This window comes from Leptonotus elevatus, chromosome 8, assembly GCF_054856555.1.
Source record: "Leptonotus elevatus isolate MCC_2025b chromosome 8, RoL_Lele_1.0, whole genome shotgun sequence".
NCBI lineage: Eukaryota > Metazoa > Chordata > Actinopteri > Syngnathiformes > Syngnathidae > Leptonotus > Leptonotus elevatus.
This window is the reverse complement of record NC_141246.1, coordinates 2,270,578-2,289,039: the sequence shown is the minus strand read 5'-3', so window position 1 is coordinate 2,289,039 and position 18,462 is coordinate 2,270,578. Positions and strand designations below refer to the sequence as shown.

At 42.2% G+C, this 18,462-nt stretch overlaps 1 protein-coding gene across 4 annotated transcripts in view; it reads right to left on the bottom strand.

Moving 5' to 3' along the window:
• Positions 1-18,462, bottom strand: part of cacna1ib (calcium voltage-gated channel subunit alpha1 Ib) — a 146,439-nt gene that overhangs the window by 23,996 nt on the left and 103,981 nt on the right. For all 4 annotated transcript variants that reach the window (XR_015095759.1, XM_086082116.1, XM_086082117.1 and 1 more), the window contains 9 exons: positions 18,374-18,461; positions 17,219-17,391; positions 13,847-13,917; positions 13,202-13,679; positions 11,885-11,985; positions 6,667-6,790; positions 6,286-6,354; positions 1,654-1,832; positions 1,453-1,579 (listed from right to left, as the gene is read on the bottom strand). Coding sequence is in view for 3 of the 4 variants with exons in the window: in XM_086082116.1 (XP_085938242.1) it covers positions 1,453-1,579; positions 1,654-1,832; positions 6,286-6,354; positions 6,667-6,790; positions 11,885-11,985; positions 13,202-13,679; positions 13,847-13,917; positions 17,219-17,391; positions 18,374-18,461 (1,410 nt within the window). In the remaining variant the exon portion in view is untranslated. The remainder of the gene's footprint in view (positions 1-1,452; positions 1,580-1,653; positions 1,833-6,285; positions 6,355-6,666; positions 6,791-11,884; positions 11,986-13,201; positions 13,680-13,846; positions 13,918-17,218; positions 17,392-18,373; position 18,462) is intronic.

The following is an 18,462-nucleotide window of genomic DNA, read 5'->3' as shown; positions in this document are numbered from 1 at the left end:
CTCACAATCGCACCTATGGACAATTTGGAGTGTCCAATTCACCTGCCATGCATGTTTTTGGAATGTGGGAGGAAACCGGAGTACCCGGAGAAAACCCACGCAGGCACGGGGAGAACATGCAAACTCCGCCCAGGAAGGCCGAAGCCCGGACTTGAGCTCACAACCTTTGCACTGGGAGGCGGACGTGCTAACCAGTCAGCCACCGTGCCTTTGCGAGTGAGTATGAAAATAGATGTTTGTTTTGGGGTTCAAACAGCAGTAGATATAAAAATACACAAAGACTAAGACCTCGCCCAAACCCGACTACCCCTACCCACTAACCCCCCTAAGCAAAAACCCCACCCTGTACATTTACCACACCTAAAAACACAAACGCTAACCTCTGAGACTAACACAAAATGAACATCAACCCCGAGTACAACCCTAAGTGGTTAGTGGTTAACCCTAATGCCCTAACTAACCCCAACCCTAAACCAAACAGCAAAAATTACCCCTAATCCTACCATATAATCAAATTTTGTGCCTAATCCCAACCAGCCCCAAAACAATCAGCGCAACCCTCTGAGAGTCGTGGGAGTCCCCTACCGATATTCTAAATCCGATCCTTCCCCGTCAAGTCTGGTAGGTTGACATAAGACAGACCCCGAACACCCAGACCCCGAACACCCAGACCCCGAACACCCAGACCCTGAAAACCCAGACCCCGAAAACCCAGACCCCGAACACCCAGACCCCGAACACCCAGACCCCGAACACCCAGACCCCGAACACCCAGACCCTGAAAACCCAGACCCCGAAAACCCAGACCCCGAACACCCAGACCCCGAACACCCAGACCCCGAACACCCAGACCCCGAAAACCCAGACCCCGAAAACCCAGACCCCGAACACCCAGACCCCGAACACCCAGACCCCGAACACCCAGACCCCCGAACACCCAGACCCCGAAAACCCAGACCCCTGGCAACGCTCAGGGAATCCGTGCCCAGGGACGGTGTTCCATTCCCAGGTAAGGAAGTTGGATGGTGGCCCACGTCGTTTAGGAACGCCAGGATCTAGAATCTTAGAATTTAAATAGGCCACAGCAGTGTTTCTCCAACCCCGGTCCTCAAGTACCCCCTATCCAGACCGTTTTCCATGTCTCCCTCAGTCAACACAGCTGAGGATCGTTATCAGGATTCATGCGGAGCTTGCTGGTAAACTGATCATTTGAAACACCTGTGTTGGCGGGGGGAGAGATGGAAAACAGGCTGGATAAGGGGTACCCGAGGACCGCGTTTGAGAACTACTGGACGACAGGAATCTCGGAATCTAATTTTAATGCCAAATATCGCAAATATGGTGCGGGGATGAGAAGAGCCTACCCCTAATACTGACCCTAAAACCCTTAACCTTGTGATTCATTACCCCAATTCTTATCCAACCACAAGCCTTTAAAAGAATGCCGTTCACCTGAACTCCGAGAATTCCAAAGATGATGAAGAAGGCACAGCAAATGAGGACGATATTGCCAATGGGCTTGAGGGAGGTAATGAGGGTCTCCACCACCAGCTTCAGACCCGGAGCCCTGCTGATGACCCTGCCAGAAAGCATTCGACGCTCGTTAGGAGCCGGACACCCGAGAGCTCGTCGTACCCCCCGCAACTGACGGACCTGAGGGGTCGCAGCGTCCGCAGCAGCCTGAGGACGCGGAGCACGCCGAGGATTTTAGCCCCGCCCGCCATGGACACCACGATGTCGATGAGCGAGACGAAGACAAGGAAGCCGTCCAGAATGTTCCAGCTGCTCCGCAGGTATGCCGTCTCGCCCAAATACAGACCCATGGACACCACCTGCGGAGATGGGGGGCAGGGAAAAAGATGAGGAGACGACGAAGACCACTCAAGCCCGGCGGGGGGTGGGGGTGCGGGGGGTGGGGGTTCTCTCACGTTAACGACTTCTTTCAATATTAGGCTCATTTTTCTTCCCATTTAGTCGCTCCTTTTTTGTTTGTTTTATCGCTCCTCGTTGATGGACGCAGAGTCGCTCACATCGTGGGAGTTTAAAAAAAGACATGAACGCACAGCTTACCTTCTTTATATGTGGCACTTTTGGGTGAGAGAACTTGTGGAGACGGGTTCGGATCATTTTAGAAAATCCTCGAACCTTTGCTACCGGGCTCCGCCTCGACATATTATGGAAACTCAAAATCTTCACAACTTAATGTTGCCCATTTGCAAGTAATACCCAGTTCAGATTTTTTTTTTGGGGGGGGGGGGGGTGGGTAAATTTGTTTGGGTATGGGGGATAGGGACTGAGCCCGGTCTCCATTGGAGAAAATCCGTGAGTAATTGACCCTCCAGAAGTTTGTTTTCTTGAACTTGTTCTACTGCTATGATCACTTCCACTTTGACACTTTTTCTCCCAAAAACAATGCATTTTGTTTTTGATACATTGAGGACTAATTTGTTATTGGTTATCCATTCCACTGCAGTTCCCGGATTTATGACACGTCTTAATTTGTTCATTGTTATTTCTGCTGCGTATGCTATTGAATAGTTTGCATATATCAATATTTTAGCTTTCTTTAGGATTAATGGTAGGCCATTAGCAAATATTGAGAAAAGCAACGGGCCGCGACTATTTCCCTGTGGAACTCCCCAATCAATTATTTGGACAAAACCTCCGACAGAAAGAAACTTGTCTGCTCTCTTCGCTATAGGGTTGCAATTGTAGTAAAATCATTCAGTTGCAATTTACATAACAAAGATTTATCATCAATGGCCGCACTGAAATCGAGTCGTATGCGTCTTGTCAATTCTCTCTCAACCAATCGTCATCCATTTGAGTGAGCGCTCTCGTGGCGGAATGCTGCTCCCTGTAGGCATGTTGATAGTTTAAAAGCAATTTGCTGAAGGATTTTACTCGGAGAATGCAGCAAGCTTATTGGTCTGCCATTAGAGCCGCAGAATAAATGGTTCGATTCCGCCTCTTTGGCCCGTAAGTAGATAAGTGACATGAAGGTAGGCCGTTGTGTCACTGTGATCTTTCTCCTCTGCATCTTCCTATCTCACCTTCAGCCTTGCCAGTTGAAACCAGTTGAGACCAGGGAGTCCCAAAATAGAAAGATACCAACACTGGAAATCAAGTTTTCTATTCATCGAAGCAAATTGATGTCTATATTATTGACCCCAGCTGGTTTATCCTCGTCACAACTTTTCTACATGGCTAATCATAACTTTATCCAGTCATCCATTTTCTTTTGCTTATCTGGGGTTGGGTCACGAGAACAGCAGGTTGAAAGGAAGCCCAAACGTCCTTCTCCCCCCCAGCCACTTCGTCCAGCTTTTCCGGGGGGATTTCCCAAGACATAGTCTCTCCATTGTGTCCCGGGTCGTCCATGGGGCCTCCTCCCGGTGGGTTATTCCCGGAACACCTCACCGGGAGGCATCCCAACCAGATGCCCGAGCCACCTCAACTGTCTCCTCTCAACGCGGAGGAGCAGCGGCTTGACTCTGAGCCCCTCCCGGATGACTGACCCTATGTGTAAGGGAGAGCCCGGACACCCGGCAGAGGAAATTCACTCGAACCGCTTGCATCCTGGAACCTACAGCTTATGACAATAGGTGAGAATAGCAACGTAGATCGACCGGTCATCTCACGCTCCACAATCAGAGCTTGTCATGATTTTATCTTTTATCCGGGCATATCATTGAGTCGTATTCATTTGGCTCAACTTATCTTTAAGCTTATTTATGTTGTCTTTAAAATTTGTTAGGCCTCTTATAATTTAAGACGCCTTCTCACCTTCTCATTTTTAAATTAAAGCACTACTTTTGGTCCAATGTTGGTCATGTCAACCAGGGTTATTATAGTTTGGGAATTTTCATTAATTTTGTTTTTAGTTTAGTTTTTTAAATTTAGTTTGTTTTAATTCGTTTTTGGGACAGCTCTGTTAGTTTTAATTATATTGAAAAATGTTTAGTTTTAGTTTAGTTTTAGTATTAGCTTTCTTTGAAAAATGTATTAATTGTGTGCAATGTTTAATAAATATCATGTTAAAATGAAAAAAAGTAACGCCACTCCTTACCTCGCGTTGCGTTTCGGCCGAATCGAATGAGAAAGCAGGCAAGGCGAGCCATTGGAGTCAAAATTCTGAAGGTGCTTTTCTATTGGCTGCTGCTCGATGACATCACTTCTGCGCAACTCACTTTCAAACGTCCTTATTTCGGTTAATAATTAAATAAATATGCTCAAATCACATTTTAGAATCCACCCTAAAGGCTCATGTATTAAATTAATGACCAAAAGATGAAATCAGAGGACATTTACACTACAATTACAGTTAGTTTTCTTTTTTTTTCAAAAGCATTTTCGTTTTTGTTTATTTAGTTAAAGAATTTTTTTTTTTTTCGCTCAAATAACCTTGACGTCAACTGAATCCGATTTTCTTCTTTTCCAGCACAAAAAATACATGCCATGCTTTGCCAGGTGCAGCAAAAACATTCTTTTCATCCCGGCTTTCTTCCCAAGCTCATGCAGACATCCAGGCCATGTTACAAATCCATCAACATTTAGCTCACACGCGGGCGGCAAAGGCGAGGAATGAGAATATCCTGCCGAGGAATGCGGGATGAAGACAGTGACTGGCGGGAAAAAACGTTCGTGGGAAAAGAGACGAGGTTGGAAGATGAAGGCTTTTGTGAGACGTTTTCGGAGGGGCGTCATTTGACACCTGCCAGGGCTCACTTGCTAAAAAAAACTGTCACGCGGGAACACAACGCCGTCTGCTTTCTCCGGGGGGAAACAAAGAGAATTGCGGGAAAGGACGGGTAATTCTGTCAGGAGGTTTTTCCGGGGAAACAACAGCCAAACTTTCTCTTTTTCGTCACAACCACGTGCTCTCAAACATGATTAAAAGAGCTCAGTTCAGCGACCATTAACGCATTTTACTTTGGCTTGCAGGTGTGGTAAAACTTTGAACACTCCCACGGGCATCTTTCTTTGCTTTTCTTTCAAGAAAAAGATGAAGGAAAAAAAATGCTGGAGCTCTTCATTGATGTCATTTTGATGAATTTTTTGCCTTCAAAGAGAAGCAAATGATGTCCCACTGTTTCTAATTAGAAGCTCGGGTTCGAGGTTGCGCAGTTCAGTTGGCAGAGTGTGAGCGTGTGTTTAGAGAAACATTAGCTTAGCTTGTATGTGCAGACATTCGAGGCATTGGACCAAAAAAAAAAAAAAAAAAGGATAGATAGGTCTGAAAATGGCAGGATGGTAAAAGTGGTAGGTTGGTCGGTAGTTAGGTAGAAAAAAAGAAGATAAAAAAAATCCAGATGTTGCGAGGCAGACAGGACGGAGAAGTTATTGTAAGTATGAGGGGCAATATACGTTTGATGCAGGTCGAACATTTTAGAATGGCTTAAAGGGGATGTTTTCAAATGTCTTATTTTGATTAAACACAGAAGATAATCGGTTTTCTTTCATGGAGGACTAAAAAAAATCGGCGAACAATTACTGTTGATATGCTGAAATCAGAGGACTTTGGCTTCAAACGATGACTCGATTATTAAAACTGTTGTCGAGTAATCTAATAATCGATTACTTGTCGATTAATCGATTAATTTCGAAAGCTCTAGAGCAGTGTTTCTTTTTTTATTATTATTTTTTTTTTAATTTTTTTTTTTTTTTTTAATTTTTTTTTTTTTTTAGAGCAGTGGTTCTTAACCTTGTTGGAGGCACCGAACCCCACCAGTTTCATATGCTCATTCACCCAACCCTTCTTTAGTAAAAAATAAAATATGATTTTTTTTTTACTGGTGCACGAAATGAATTGTGCATTCATATCACCTTGTTCAAATAACAAAACCAACACATGTGCATGAACATACATATTCGTCCGACCACTTTCTTTTTTTTTGCCCGACATAGTTAGCACGGATTAAAATATTCTGTAAGAAATCACACGACACGCAGACAGTCACACGTTGTGGCGGTTGGGGGTGGACGTGGGGTCGGCGTCACTAACAGCCCTCTCTAAGCGGTCTAATGGGGGAGGTCTCACTCTGCTGCATAAACCAGCGACCACAAAGCGGAACCGGTAGGAAATCTCAGAGCAGGACGCTTTCAATGACTGTGCCCACTAACTGCAGACGAGACTGAGGGGTGGACCTCTGCGGCGGAGTCTCCGCCGAAACCCCATGAGACCGACTCACCGAAACCCCTAGGGTTCCGATCGAACCCAGGTTAAGAACCACTGCTCTAGAGTGAAGGTCGGTGGAAGAGGAGACGAGGAGAAAGGCTCCTTACCTTGAGGGTCATCTCGGCCACGAAGATGGCAGTGAAGACGTAGTTGGAAATGGAGAGGAGAAGCCGTTCCTGGAGCACATATAAGAAGGTCGAGGGACAAATAGAAAGGAAAAATAGGTTGGATGTCAAAATAAAAGGCAGGTCGGTTCATACTGTCGGGAGGAAAAAAATAAATTGTTTCCGCAATATCTTATTCATAGGTTAGAAAAATAACCCAGCTCTTTTTTTTTCTTTTTTTTTTTTCTTTTTAGATAACAGAACGAGCTCCAGCTGGTAAGCACAAAAATAACCTTTGCACCCCCCCCCACCCCCACACTCCCCCAAAAGGCTCCAGATGTCCAAGGTAATAAAGTAATAGCTGATAAGAGTAAATAACATTACCAGGCTGCCTTGGTGGATCCTGGGCCTCTCCAGGGCCACCGTGATGCAATTAAGGAAAATGAAGACCAGGACCACGTAGTCAAAGAGCTTGTGAGCAATGATGGACTGGCAGAGGGCCCTGAACCTGGCAGAGGAAAACCACAAGAGACCATGTGAGATTTGTTCCTTTAATAACGTCAAAGACAGCATCCGGGGGGGAATAACTCGATGCTGCTTTCTTTGTACTGAACGCGAGCACATTCTGCATATTTTTTTGCATCTCAATTCACCAGCTGTGTCTCAAAAGATCGTTTATTTGCTTTAAAGCCCGTCCGTGTAAAGTCTTACATTTAATGTTGCAAAGGAAAGGAGTTAATTAAGCTTGAAAAAGACATTTAAATCCGACATTCGATGGGCTGAAAAAGGCCACAGATACAAAAAATAAGATTTTTTGGGTAAAGTTTTTTTTTATTTTTTATTATTATTATTTTTTAATTTTTTTATATTTTTTTTATTGGTAAAGTTTTTCTATTGCTATATCATAATTGAAGTATAAATCATGACAATGATGTTAAATGAAATTTGAGTTAAAAAGATCAATTAGCGGTTCATCGTAAATGGAGTAAATTGAATCAAAGTGAATCGTACATTAAAATCGGACGTAAATAATAATTGCATTGTCGAATTTTAGAGCTCGATGACCATCAACAAGTGATTTTTTTTTTATTTTTTTAAATAAACAGTGATACATTATAATCCAATTACAATGGGAAATATAATACCAATAATATACCAATATAGTGTATATACTTAGTAGAATGTGATATTTGATACAATTCACCACAATTACAGTGGAAAAAATACATTACATGCGAGTTAAATGAAATTATATCACGGCATAATTGGACTCAATCACATCATCATTTGAGTGAAATGCATAATATTGCATCACATCGTAATTAAAGTGAATTGAATTGTATTGCATCGTAATTGGAGTTAAATGCATCTTTTTTTTCTGAAAAAAAAAAAAAAGGAGTTAAATGCATCATGTCAGATCGCTTTGCACCTGGAATGAATCGTGCTGTATCATATCGGAAATGGAGGGAATCATAGCGGATCATATTTGGAGTTTAATGGAAAGGGAATAGTAACACAATGTACACGTTAAAAACAGTTGAGTAAAAAATAACCCAACTATGGGTCAAACTTGGGTCATATAGACTCTATATGACCCAACTTTGAGTCAAGAAATGTGTCTTTTAGTGTGAAACATCTCATAAATATTGGTCAGATCCTATAATTGGATAAAAAAAATGGGGTCATATTTTGTATAAAACAACCCAGAAAGTTGGGTCAAATTGACCCATCAAGTGGATCGGTCCATTTTTTATACATAATTGGGTTACTTTTGACCCAACTGTTTTTAGAGTGTGTAATAATTAAGTTCAACACACCATATTGTGTCACGTTGTAATTGGAATGGACCATATTATGTCACATCACACTCTAAAAACTGTTGGGTCAAAAATAACCCAACTACGGGTCAAAAAGGGACCGATCCTCTACTTGGGTCCATTTGACCCAACTTTGGGTCAAGAAATGGGTCTTTCAGCATTAAACAACTCATAAATATAGGTCAGATCCTTTACTTGGGTCCAAAAATGGGGTCATTTTGTATAAAACAACCCAAAAAGTAGGGTCAAATATGGACCCATAAAGTGGATCGGTCCATTTTTGATCCATAATTGGGTTACTTGTGAACCAACTGTTTTTAGAGTGCACAATTGGAGTAAATCATAGAGAGTCGTTGGATCATCACTGGAGTTATGCATGAGTGAATCCTCTTGAATCTGCGTCAAAAAGGGATTGAGTCAATTATCAATTATCAATTCAACCCAAAACATTTGGTCAAATCAAAAACCATACAATCAATAACAACCCGACCAGACCCAATTTTGGAGTTATTAAGCACAAAAACAAAGATGATTCATTTTGACACCATTTTTGGAATCCAATGAATAACCCAGCACAAAGTTGGGTCGGTCCCCTTTTTGCCCTATATTGGGTTATTTTTGCCCCCAACTGGTTTTCGAGTGAATCGCATAATTGGAGTCAAGCATGTCCTTTTTTTGTCATGGGAGTGAATCGCATTGCATCATAATGGTAGCAAACATGCAATTCAATCGTGATGCGATATGATATAATATAATATAATCCACTCCATACCGCCGCCTCCTCGGCAGACGCAATAACAACAAAAAAAGCACTCGGGGCCTGATGCCGGATTTCCCTCCTGAAGGACAAAACGCAGTGCAGGTGTGCAGCAAGATAGCGCGAGAGAGCGCCGACGCCTGTCAGGCCAGGCCCGGGCGACTTGGAAGCACTTTTGAACAAAAGTCAATCCCACATCGTCGCGCTGCCCCCCCCCCCCCCCCCCCCCCAGTGACAATTTACACGCGTCTACGCATGTTAAGCAGCTTCCCCCCCCTCGCCGATCCCGGAGCCTCTTGGATTGTGTTATTATGTATTATGCACAAAAGTAATGCACTTGTACAAAACTGCCTGATCTTTTTTTTTGGGGGGGGGGGGGGTGGGGGGGTTACTGTGAAAGTCAATTCCAACCGTGTAGAGTAACACCAACTGCTTACGCATTTGTGTATGATTGAAGGAGAGCGTATGGTATTATTTTTTCACCATCTGGAGGAGGGATGAAGAATTAATCAAATTCAAATTGACATGGCAATGTAGTACAATGCAATTATATATATATATATATATATATATATATATATATATATATATATATATATATATATATATATTCTAATTTGGAAAACAATGATCATCATTTTTGCCCATTATCTTTTTTTTTTTCTTTTTTTTTTTTTTTAATTATCTGACGTGTTATGGGCCGAACCCATAAGCCGAATCATAATTAATTATGATCGAGTTTACTGTCCTTTTCATTACCAAAATGATTTGACAGATTTGAGTCATGATACGTTGAAGCGCAGTTAAACGTGTTTGAATATCATTGTTTCATAAAACATGAAAAAGTTGAAGCGATAAAGTCCCAATTTGATTTGCGTTATTGTCGCGCTGTGATTGGCGGTTTACTAATTTACCTTCGTGCCGCTTGTTTGATCGCATTTTGCAAAAGTTGTCATTGTTTTTTTTTTTTTTTTTTTTTTTTTCTTTTTCTGTCATTGTGAAAGCTCAAGACTGCGAGTCAGAGTTTCGTAAGTTAATAGCGCTAATTGAAGTAAATAAATAAACTGTTAGCATCAATAAAAATATGACTGTCTATTGTAATACAGACTACGTTATTGCTTGTGTTTGTTCAAAAAAAAAAAATCTTGGCAAAATAATTGCATATTAAATCGCAACTGTATCCCTCAGCGACGGAGATCTAATAATAACTTTTCCCGCCGGACCTGCCGCTCGTTTATCCCCGGGTATCGAGCCTGAGCCGACATTCCCCCTGAAGTCGGATCATTTGTTTGCTGTTTGCTTCTCATGTAAGGATAAACATACAACGCAAGCGCGACAAAAAGACAGACATGCTATAAAACTGTGCAAATATTACGCACGCACGCACGCACGCACGCACGTACGCACGCACGCACGCTGCTTGACAGATGGCAGCTGCCAGCAAGCCAAAACACAGCTCAGCTCCCCCTGGCTTTTCCTTAAGTGGCCATTGTGGCATGCCTCCGGGGGGGCGTTCCCGGCGGCGGGGAAAACAAAAGCGCCGACGATCTCGGGAGTCAATTTCAGTCTGCGGGCGAGAGCAAATTCTGCGGACGGCGCAGTGGCGGCGTTTTAACAAGCCAATAGTTGCTTATTGTCAGGATAATGGATGCTTTCGAGGCCGTGCTCCCCGTCCATCCGCTCAAAGCTGCTCTCGTTCGGTCTATACCAGGTGTGTGAAAGGTATGGTCGAAATCCCGTGATACAATAATACGACCTTTATTTTCATGCATGACTCGATGTAATTTGATGCATTTTTGACTTTATCAGCAGTGAACTTTGACCTCAGGCGAGCCCTTTAACTCATTCAAACCCCAAAAAACGTATAAACACGTTTTTAATACGTTGTCCTGCACTCCCCAAAAACGTATTTATACGTTTTTTAAATTTAATTAATTTTTTTCATGCTAGAGCATACAGAAGGCTTTGATGCCACTTCTGACCTGAAGAGGTCGCTTACAGCAATGGTAGTTATTACAAAAACGGCCAGCAGCTGGCAGCAGAGTATAAGAGATCAGCCAGGGCCATGTTGCAACAAGCTCTTTTTGACAGTGTTTTCTACACGAATGGGAATAATGATGAAACTTAGCGATATTATAATGGAATTGCTGCAACAAAAAAATAAAAAATTCTGATGAAGGAAGTTAGGTTCCATGTTTTTATAGCAATAGAACAGAATATTCTGGTGACAAAATCTGTCTAAATCCACTTAAAACAGTCGGGAGCGAAGGGGGTTGCTTCAGTGAAAATGGCTGCGAGTAAATGAGTTGTGTGTATAATACTCCACCCCAAAGTCAAAAGCAGGTTTTCTCTGTCGTAGTCTGTCAAACTCTGATTCGGACCTTTAACTTGCATGCATGACCCGATGTAATTTGATGCAATTGCATTTTTGACTTTGTCACCAGTGAACTTTGACCTCAGGCGTTGCCCTTTAAATTTAAAATCAATCGCCAGCAAAAACAAATCACATGAGCGGCTTTTCACCTGCTATGGTTCTACCAAGTTTGAAGACAATTGAATGAAAATTTGCAAAAAAAATCTGTTTTGGGAGTTTCAGGAACTTGGTAAAATTCTGTTTGTGCGTTTTTCCACCACCAACAATTTCCACTAAATTCCCCAGGGGGCATCCGAGTACTATTTCAGCAGCAGGGTCTTGCTGAGCCAGGCTGGAACTTTGAGGGGGGACTGACCAAGGCTGATTAGTTGGGGGGGGGGGGGGGGGTATATCGGCTGGACTCATCAAACTCTTACGTCATCAAACTCATTTGAATCAATTACCAAGAACTCTGGAAACACAATTACAAATTCCCTGCGGAGCTTTTTACAACCAAGAACTCCCTTTACCCAGAATCCAAAGATCCTGGGCTTGTTGGTGGAAAGCAGCTAATGTGGCGAATATCAATTGTTTGGGTGCTCATTTGTATGCGCAGGAAAGACAAACAAACGGCCCAAATGATAATAGAAAATAATAGCAAAACGGCTCACTCACTTGTTTTGCGGGGGGAAGAGGTAGACGGACCAGTCCTGCCGGCTCTCGCACCAGTCCGGCTTGTACACCTCAATCATCTTCTGCACGCGGAAACAAACACTCTGCAAAGAAGAAGAAGAAGGTTTGACTGCTTCCATTTAGAACAATTGACTTTGTGAAGAGATGTTTAGCGTATTGGATTATTGAGCGAATAAAGTGGGAGTGGCCTGAGGAGGCTTCCAACATTTTCACCACGACAAGGCGGACTTTGTTGTGCTGTACTTTAGCAGTCTAAATACATTTAAAACCACAAAAAGCGGGTGGTGTTTCATTGGGTGCGAGGCGGGTTTCAAGACTTGGTTTTGACTTCCAGCAAATGTTAAGGTTTCATATTTGGGTTTTGTTGGCCAGGGAGTAGCTTACAAATGAGGTTTTTCCAGGCTTGGGTAGACTTTTAAACAGGGTTTAGGGTTTCAAGAAAGGTGTATGGTTTCAAGTTTGGGTTTCAAACAATGGTTCAGGATTTAAATTCAGGTTCCAGAGATTAGGGTTTGAAGCCTTTATAATGTAATGAGAGTTTTAAATTAGGGTTTTAAAGCTGGGTTGGAGTTTTAATTAGTAGTTTGGGATTCAAATGATGTTTTCATTCTTGGGCTCAGGTTGCTCAAGATTGGGGTTTCAAGCATGGATACAACATTTCAATTGGTTTCAAATTAGGGTTTCAATAAATAAAAATAAATAAATAAACAAATAAATAAATAAATAAATAAATAACTAAATAAATAAATAAATAAATAAATAAATAAATAAATAAATAAATAAATAAATAAATAAAATAAAGAGCAATGATGATGACATTTCTGAATGAACAATACTGAGCTCCTTAAAAAAAAAATAATAATAATAATAAAAATAAAAAATAAAAAAAAATTAGGGTTTCAAATCAGGTTTGAGGTTTCAAGCTGGAGTTTCAGGCATGGGTTGAAATTTAAATGAGGGTTTCCAGACAAACTGCAAACTAGTGTCAAAGTTTCACACCTGATGGTTCAAGTTAGGGTTTTAAATTAGGGTTGTAAGACTTGGTTAGGGTATGATAAGAGTGAGAGTTTCAAAGTAGGGATTCAAGACGGGGGTTAGGGTTTCATGGTAAGGTTTCAAATGAGGTTTTCACACAATGGTAAATGGTTGAGTTTAGAATTTTTGAAATAGGGTTTTAAGCCGAGCTTATGATTTTAAACCAGGGGTAAGATTTTCAAATTAGCATCTCAAGCCAGAGTTCAGGTTTAAAGTCAGAGTATAAAGTATAAAGCCTCGGTTGTGGTCGGGTTAACCACTCACATAGTCGATCTCTTCATCCAGGTCTGCTCGTTCCTTGCGCGCGTTGACTTGTGGGAAAACATCAACCATCAGTCGGCCGTTGGGTCCTGGGGCCTTCCCGTTGCAGTCCCGGTGGTCCGTCCCAACGCCGCTCCCTGTCGTAGAACCCCCCGTGACCGACCCCCTGCTCCTCTTCCCGGAGTCCACGTTGGCGTTGGCGGGAGGCAGGCAGCCGCCTTGACCCGCTGCCCGGAGAAGCTGCGGCAGCTCCAGGGACAGAGCCCGGCGGTCCCTCCTGGACAGCAGGAGTCTGGCCGTGGGAGGACCGGCAGCGGGCGGAGGATGGTGTGGATGCGAGGGCCGAGAGAGGAGGGACTCCTGTTCGGCCGGTTGTGGGTACGAGTACGAGGTGCGGGTGCTGTGTACGCGGAGGCTGCCGCCCATAAGAGGGGCCCCGCCGAAGCCGTAATTCCTGCGGCCCAGGCTGTTGGAGCTGGACCTTGGCATGAGGTGAGAATCAACACGGGAGCTTTTGACACCATTTTGTTTTAGGAGGCTTTTCATTTGCAGGGCTGTTAAGCGCCGTCAAAAGGTTTCCAATCGTCGAGCAGTTAATGAGAGGCTTAAGAATTCATGAAGGAAAATGGTCCACTAATTGTTTCTTACCTGCGGCTCCACGCAGATTGAGGAGGGAATGGGCGCCCCCAGTTGTGGTAGTTGGAACTGCGACCATGTCGCTAAAAAGGAGACAAAATGGTGGAGAAATGTCATGCTGGTCTTTATACGTTAAACAGGATTTTTACACGACGCGTTCACACTGACTCCAATGCGCAATCTGGATCAGATCTGGATCAGATCCGGTTCAGATCTGGATCAAGCTTTTCTTTTCTTTTTTTCAGACACCTATGCTAACCGAGGTCCTTTTCGAGCTCTGATTCTTTTTATTTTCTTCAGGTATATAAGTATGCCAGCCAGTGGTTATCATAGACGATTTTCACCACTCAGCAGGATAATTTCTCAGGAAATGAGGTCTGCTACAGCGGGTCAATCATTTCTGAATAAACAAGGCAGATACAAACACGGCATTTCAAATGAGGCCGCCCTCAACACTGCGCCTTTTAAAATGCAAAACCCCGGCAAGTGGCATCCCTTTTTTTTTTATTTTTGAAGGCAGCCGTGTTTGTCTCAGCGTGTCTAATCCTCTCAGCATGATGGACCTAATTATATGTTTTACCCTTCGCCAAGACGCGATCCTGAGCCGCTACCGTACGGCGGAAAGAGAAAATAATTCCGTGTAGCCGTCGCTATGGAAACAGTAATGAGGTGTGCAACACGGCACGTTATGTCCCGTGTGTGTTAAAGTGTGTTTTAGACACCGCAAATTGCCGTCGGGATAATTTGTTACACACTGCATGACGCAGGCGACAACTAATGCGGCAGTTGCACATTTTGCCATTTGATAAAAACGATGTCGTTGATAAAAAAATTATATTATTAACTAATTTGCTCCCAGAAATAAATATGCTATATTTTAAATATCACAAAAGACGTATTTATCCGTTTTTTTTATGTGTGTGTGTGTGTGTGTGTGTGTTTTTTTAATGCTACAGCATACAGTTCTAATTTACAGGTCTATTTAAAATATTACCAAAAATGTATTAATACGTCTCTGGTAATATTTAAAATAGAACGTATTTATATGTTTTGGGGAGCAAATGAGATAGTAACATAATTTTTTATCAACGACAGTTTTTATCAAAAGGCAAAATGTGCATCTTGTTTGGTCTATATGTTTAAAAATAATTAAATGAATGCAATGAGTTTTTTTCTGTCGTTTTAGTTGTCGCCTGTGGCTTGCGGCATACAGTGTGTAACAAAAACGTATAAATACGTCTTTGGTAATATTGAAAATAGAACATATTTATATATAATTTTTTTTTTTTATGCTACAGCATACAGAAGACTTTGATGCAGCCGAACTGAAGAGAATGCTTGAAGCAATGGTAGTTTTTACAAAAACGGCCAGCAGGTGTCATAAGGGTATAAGAGATCAACCAACCATGTTGCAAAAAGTTGTTTTCCCCGCTGTATTAAACAGATTTGTGAATAATGATAAAACTTAGCTATATTCTAATGCTAATTGCTGCAAAACAGAAACAGATAGAAATAGACTTTTTTTTCCTGATGAAAGAAGAGACTCTATTCTTTCTTTCGGTCATAATCCAGTTAAACAGCCGGGAGCGAAGGGGGTTGCTTCAGTCAAAACGTCTGTGACTGACTGAGCTAAGCGATGTTAAATGTGACATGCACCCAATCCGCCCCCTGGTGGCTGTGAGTAGCATAATGACGACATCAGAGCAATCTGCTGACACGCTTATCTAAGAAGTGCTTGGCTCTTATATCTTGAATGCTTATTATGCTAATATCCACTCACAGTTGAACTATTTACTGGATGCTAGAAAAATCAAGTACACAGCTATGTTATAAAGGAAAAAAAAAAAAAAAAAAAAAAGTACACAGCTGTGGAGCCTAATTCTTGCTCGATGCGGAAGAAGGTCTAATCTGTCCAAAATGGCTTCTTTATACTTGCTGCAGGAGGAACTCTGCCTCGCCCATGTGACGACGGGTGACTCTACGGTCTTAACTGGTTCCACAACGAACAGTGACACAACGACCAATCTCAAGTCTGAGATATGTGAAAGCGCACCTTTCCTCAAACAAGACCGACATTTTGTCTTTGATGAAAACAGAACCCGTTGAGAAAACGCAAGGCTGTTAGGCGTCGTTGAAATGTCAATTGAATAAGCTGCATTATTTAGCAGTATTCATACAGCAAATGATGATTGTGTAAAATTCCAGTCACATATTTGGAATGTTCATCCTAGGCCACCGTATAAGGAACATTTCAGTCGAATTAGGCTCGCGTGCTATCAAGCAAAGCAGCTGCATATTTTCTTATTTGCCGTCATGGGAATGGCGCGTGCGGGCTCGTGGATCATCGTGCGAGCATCGTCCGTCCGTGTCTGACCTTCGGCGTGCCGGACACGCGGACGAATAACCCACGCGGTGATTAAAAACCAAGATTGCAGATTTTCATGCACGCCAGATCCGCCACAACAGCATCTAGCGAAACTCAGACACAATCTGTTTCCTCCTCAGGTCATTGAATCGGTGGAGGCTTCGTCTGTCCTTCCTTCCTTTTCTCGGTCTCTCCTTCGGTCTCTTGAGGCCTCCCTGATTTTATGTTTTTTGGATTTGTCGGGGTCTGGATGTTTCTTGGGCTGGGGGAGGAGTTCTGGTGGGTGGTGTCTGGTCGGTGCTGGATTTCACCTTCCTTGGTTTTTTTTTTTTTCTTTTTCTTTTTTCTTCTTTTAAGAGCTCAGTATTGTTCATTCGGAAATGTCATCATCATTGCTCTTTTTTTTTATTTTTATTTTTTATATATATATATAGATATTTTTTTATTTTTTTATTTTTTTTTTCCTTCCTTGGTTTTCTTTGGTCCCCTCGGGTCTCCTGGTGTTCGGTTTAGGTGAACGGTATGAGATTTTTTCTAATAGGTTTTCTGGTGAGCTAACAAATACACGCACGCACGCACGCACGCACGCACACACAAACACATACTCACCCACACACACACACACAAAAAAAAAATATATATATATATATAAAAAAAAAAAAATAATAATAATAATAAAAGAGCACTGAGCTCTTAAAAAAAAACAAAAAAAAATAACCAAGATTGCGCAATGCAGCTGCGTTTCAATCAAGTCGCAGAGTGTCGGATGAAGTCCAATTTACGACGAGCAGCTGCTCTGACAACTGATTGCTCGCATTTATAATCATTCATAATTCACTCGTCAGTTGAAGTCCGGGGCGTCCCCGTCGAGATTTTTGCGTGTTTTCGGTGGTCCCCGGATGAGTTGAACTGGAAATGACTCGGGTACGAAAGGTAGCGGATACATGTAACTTGCATTCTTTCCCGAAGGTGCGGCAACTTTGGAAGGATCTGGAAAAGGTAACGGTTGGCGAACGTACCAGCGAAAGGGAGCGCCTCTCCAGGCTGGCCTTCCCTCCGCTCATCACGCTGCTGTTTCGGGACTCGCCGGTAAAGCTCCGCCTCTCGGAGGAGGAGTGCGAGGCTCCTCGGGACCCCGCGAGGGCGCTCAGCTCCAGGTGACCGTTGGGCGTCAAGGTGCAGATTCTGGGGTCTGGGAAAAAAGAAATCGAAAAAAAAGAGTGAAAGGACTTTTTCACGATCGCCACTTTTTAGGAAAAGATCACAAGAAAATGTACAAAAACTAAAGAATGCAAATTTTTGTAGGAAATATTTTAGGAATGCAAAACAAACAAAAACACATATGCTGAATATTTTGACGTTGGTAGAATTGAAAGAGGTTGAGAAACATGCAGATTTTACATAGGCAAAATAGTAGGGCTGGGTATCGATTGTATTTTCCTCAAACAATTCGATTTTTCGATTCACAAGAGTTCAGTTCGATTCGATTTCGATTACCCCCTCAATAATTGTAAATATAAATGAGTCAGGTCTTTCATAAATGTAAGAGAATACTTTTAAAGGGATACTTGAGCCATTTTCAGCAGTAAAAAAAAAATCAAATTTTGTCCAGAATGAATTTGATACATTCATTATTCATATTTTTCATTCAATCTATTTTTTTCCACTTGCTGTCGACTGCAGATGACATCACCTGTGCTGTGGAAGTAGGTAACGACCAATCATGGCTCAGTTTGCTGACCAAACCCAGAAAACAAGTGAACCAAGATTGGTCGTTACCTACTTCCTCAGCACAGGTGACGCCATCTTCAGTCGATAACAAGTGAAAAAAATTGTTTTTAAAGGTATTCATTCTACATGACAAATAATGAAAGTTATCAAATTCATTCTGGACAAATGAATCAAATATTCCTTTAAATATCAAGAAAACAGTAAACCCCCCCACCCCCAATAAAAAACCCTCGGCATTCTATTTTCTTATACATTTATGTGAAAACAATATTAAAACAATTGATTCATGGTTTTATGAATCGATATCAGACTGGAAAAGGAAAACCGATTCGATATTGATTATTCGATTTTTTTTAAACTCAGCCCTACAAAATAGTTTGGACAGTAACATTATTACACGGAATTCTGTGATCGACACAGAAATAGAAATCTAGAAATCTCACCCGACAATTTTATGGAATCGTGCTTCTCGCTCTCGTCAAAGTTGGAGGAGGAGCGGTCGTCGTCGGAATAGGAGCGATTGGCGTCGCCC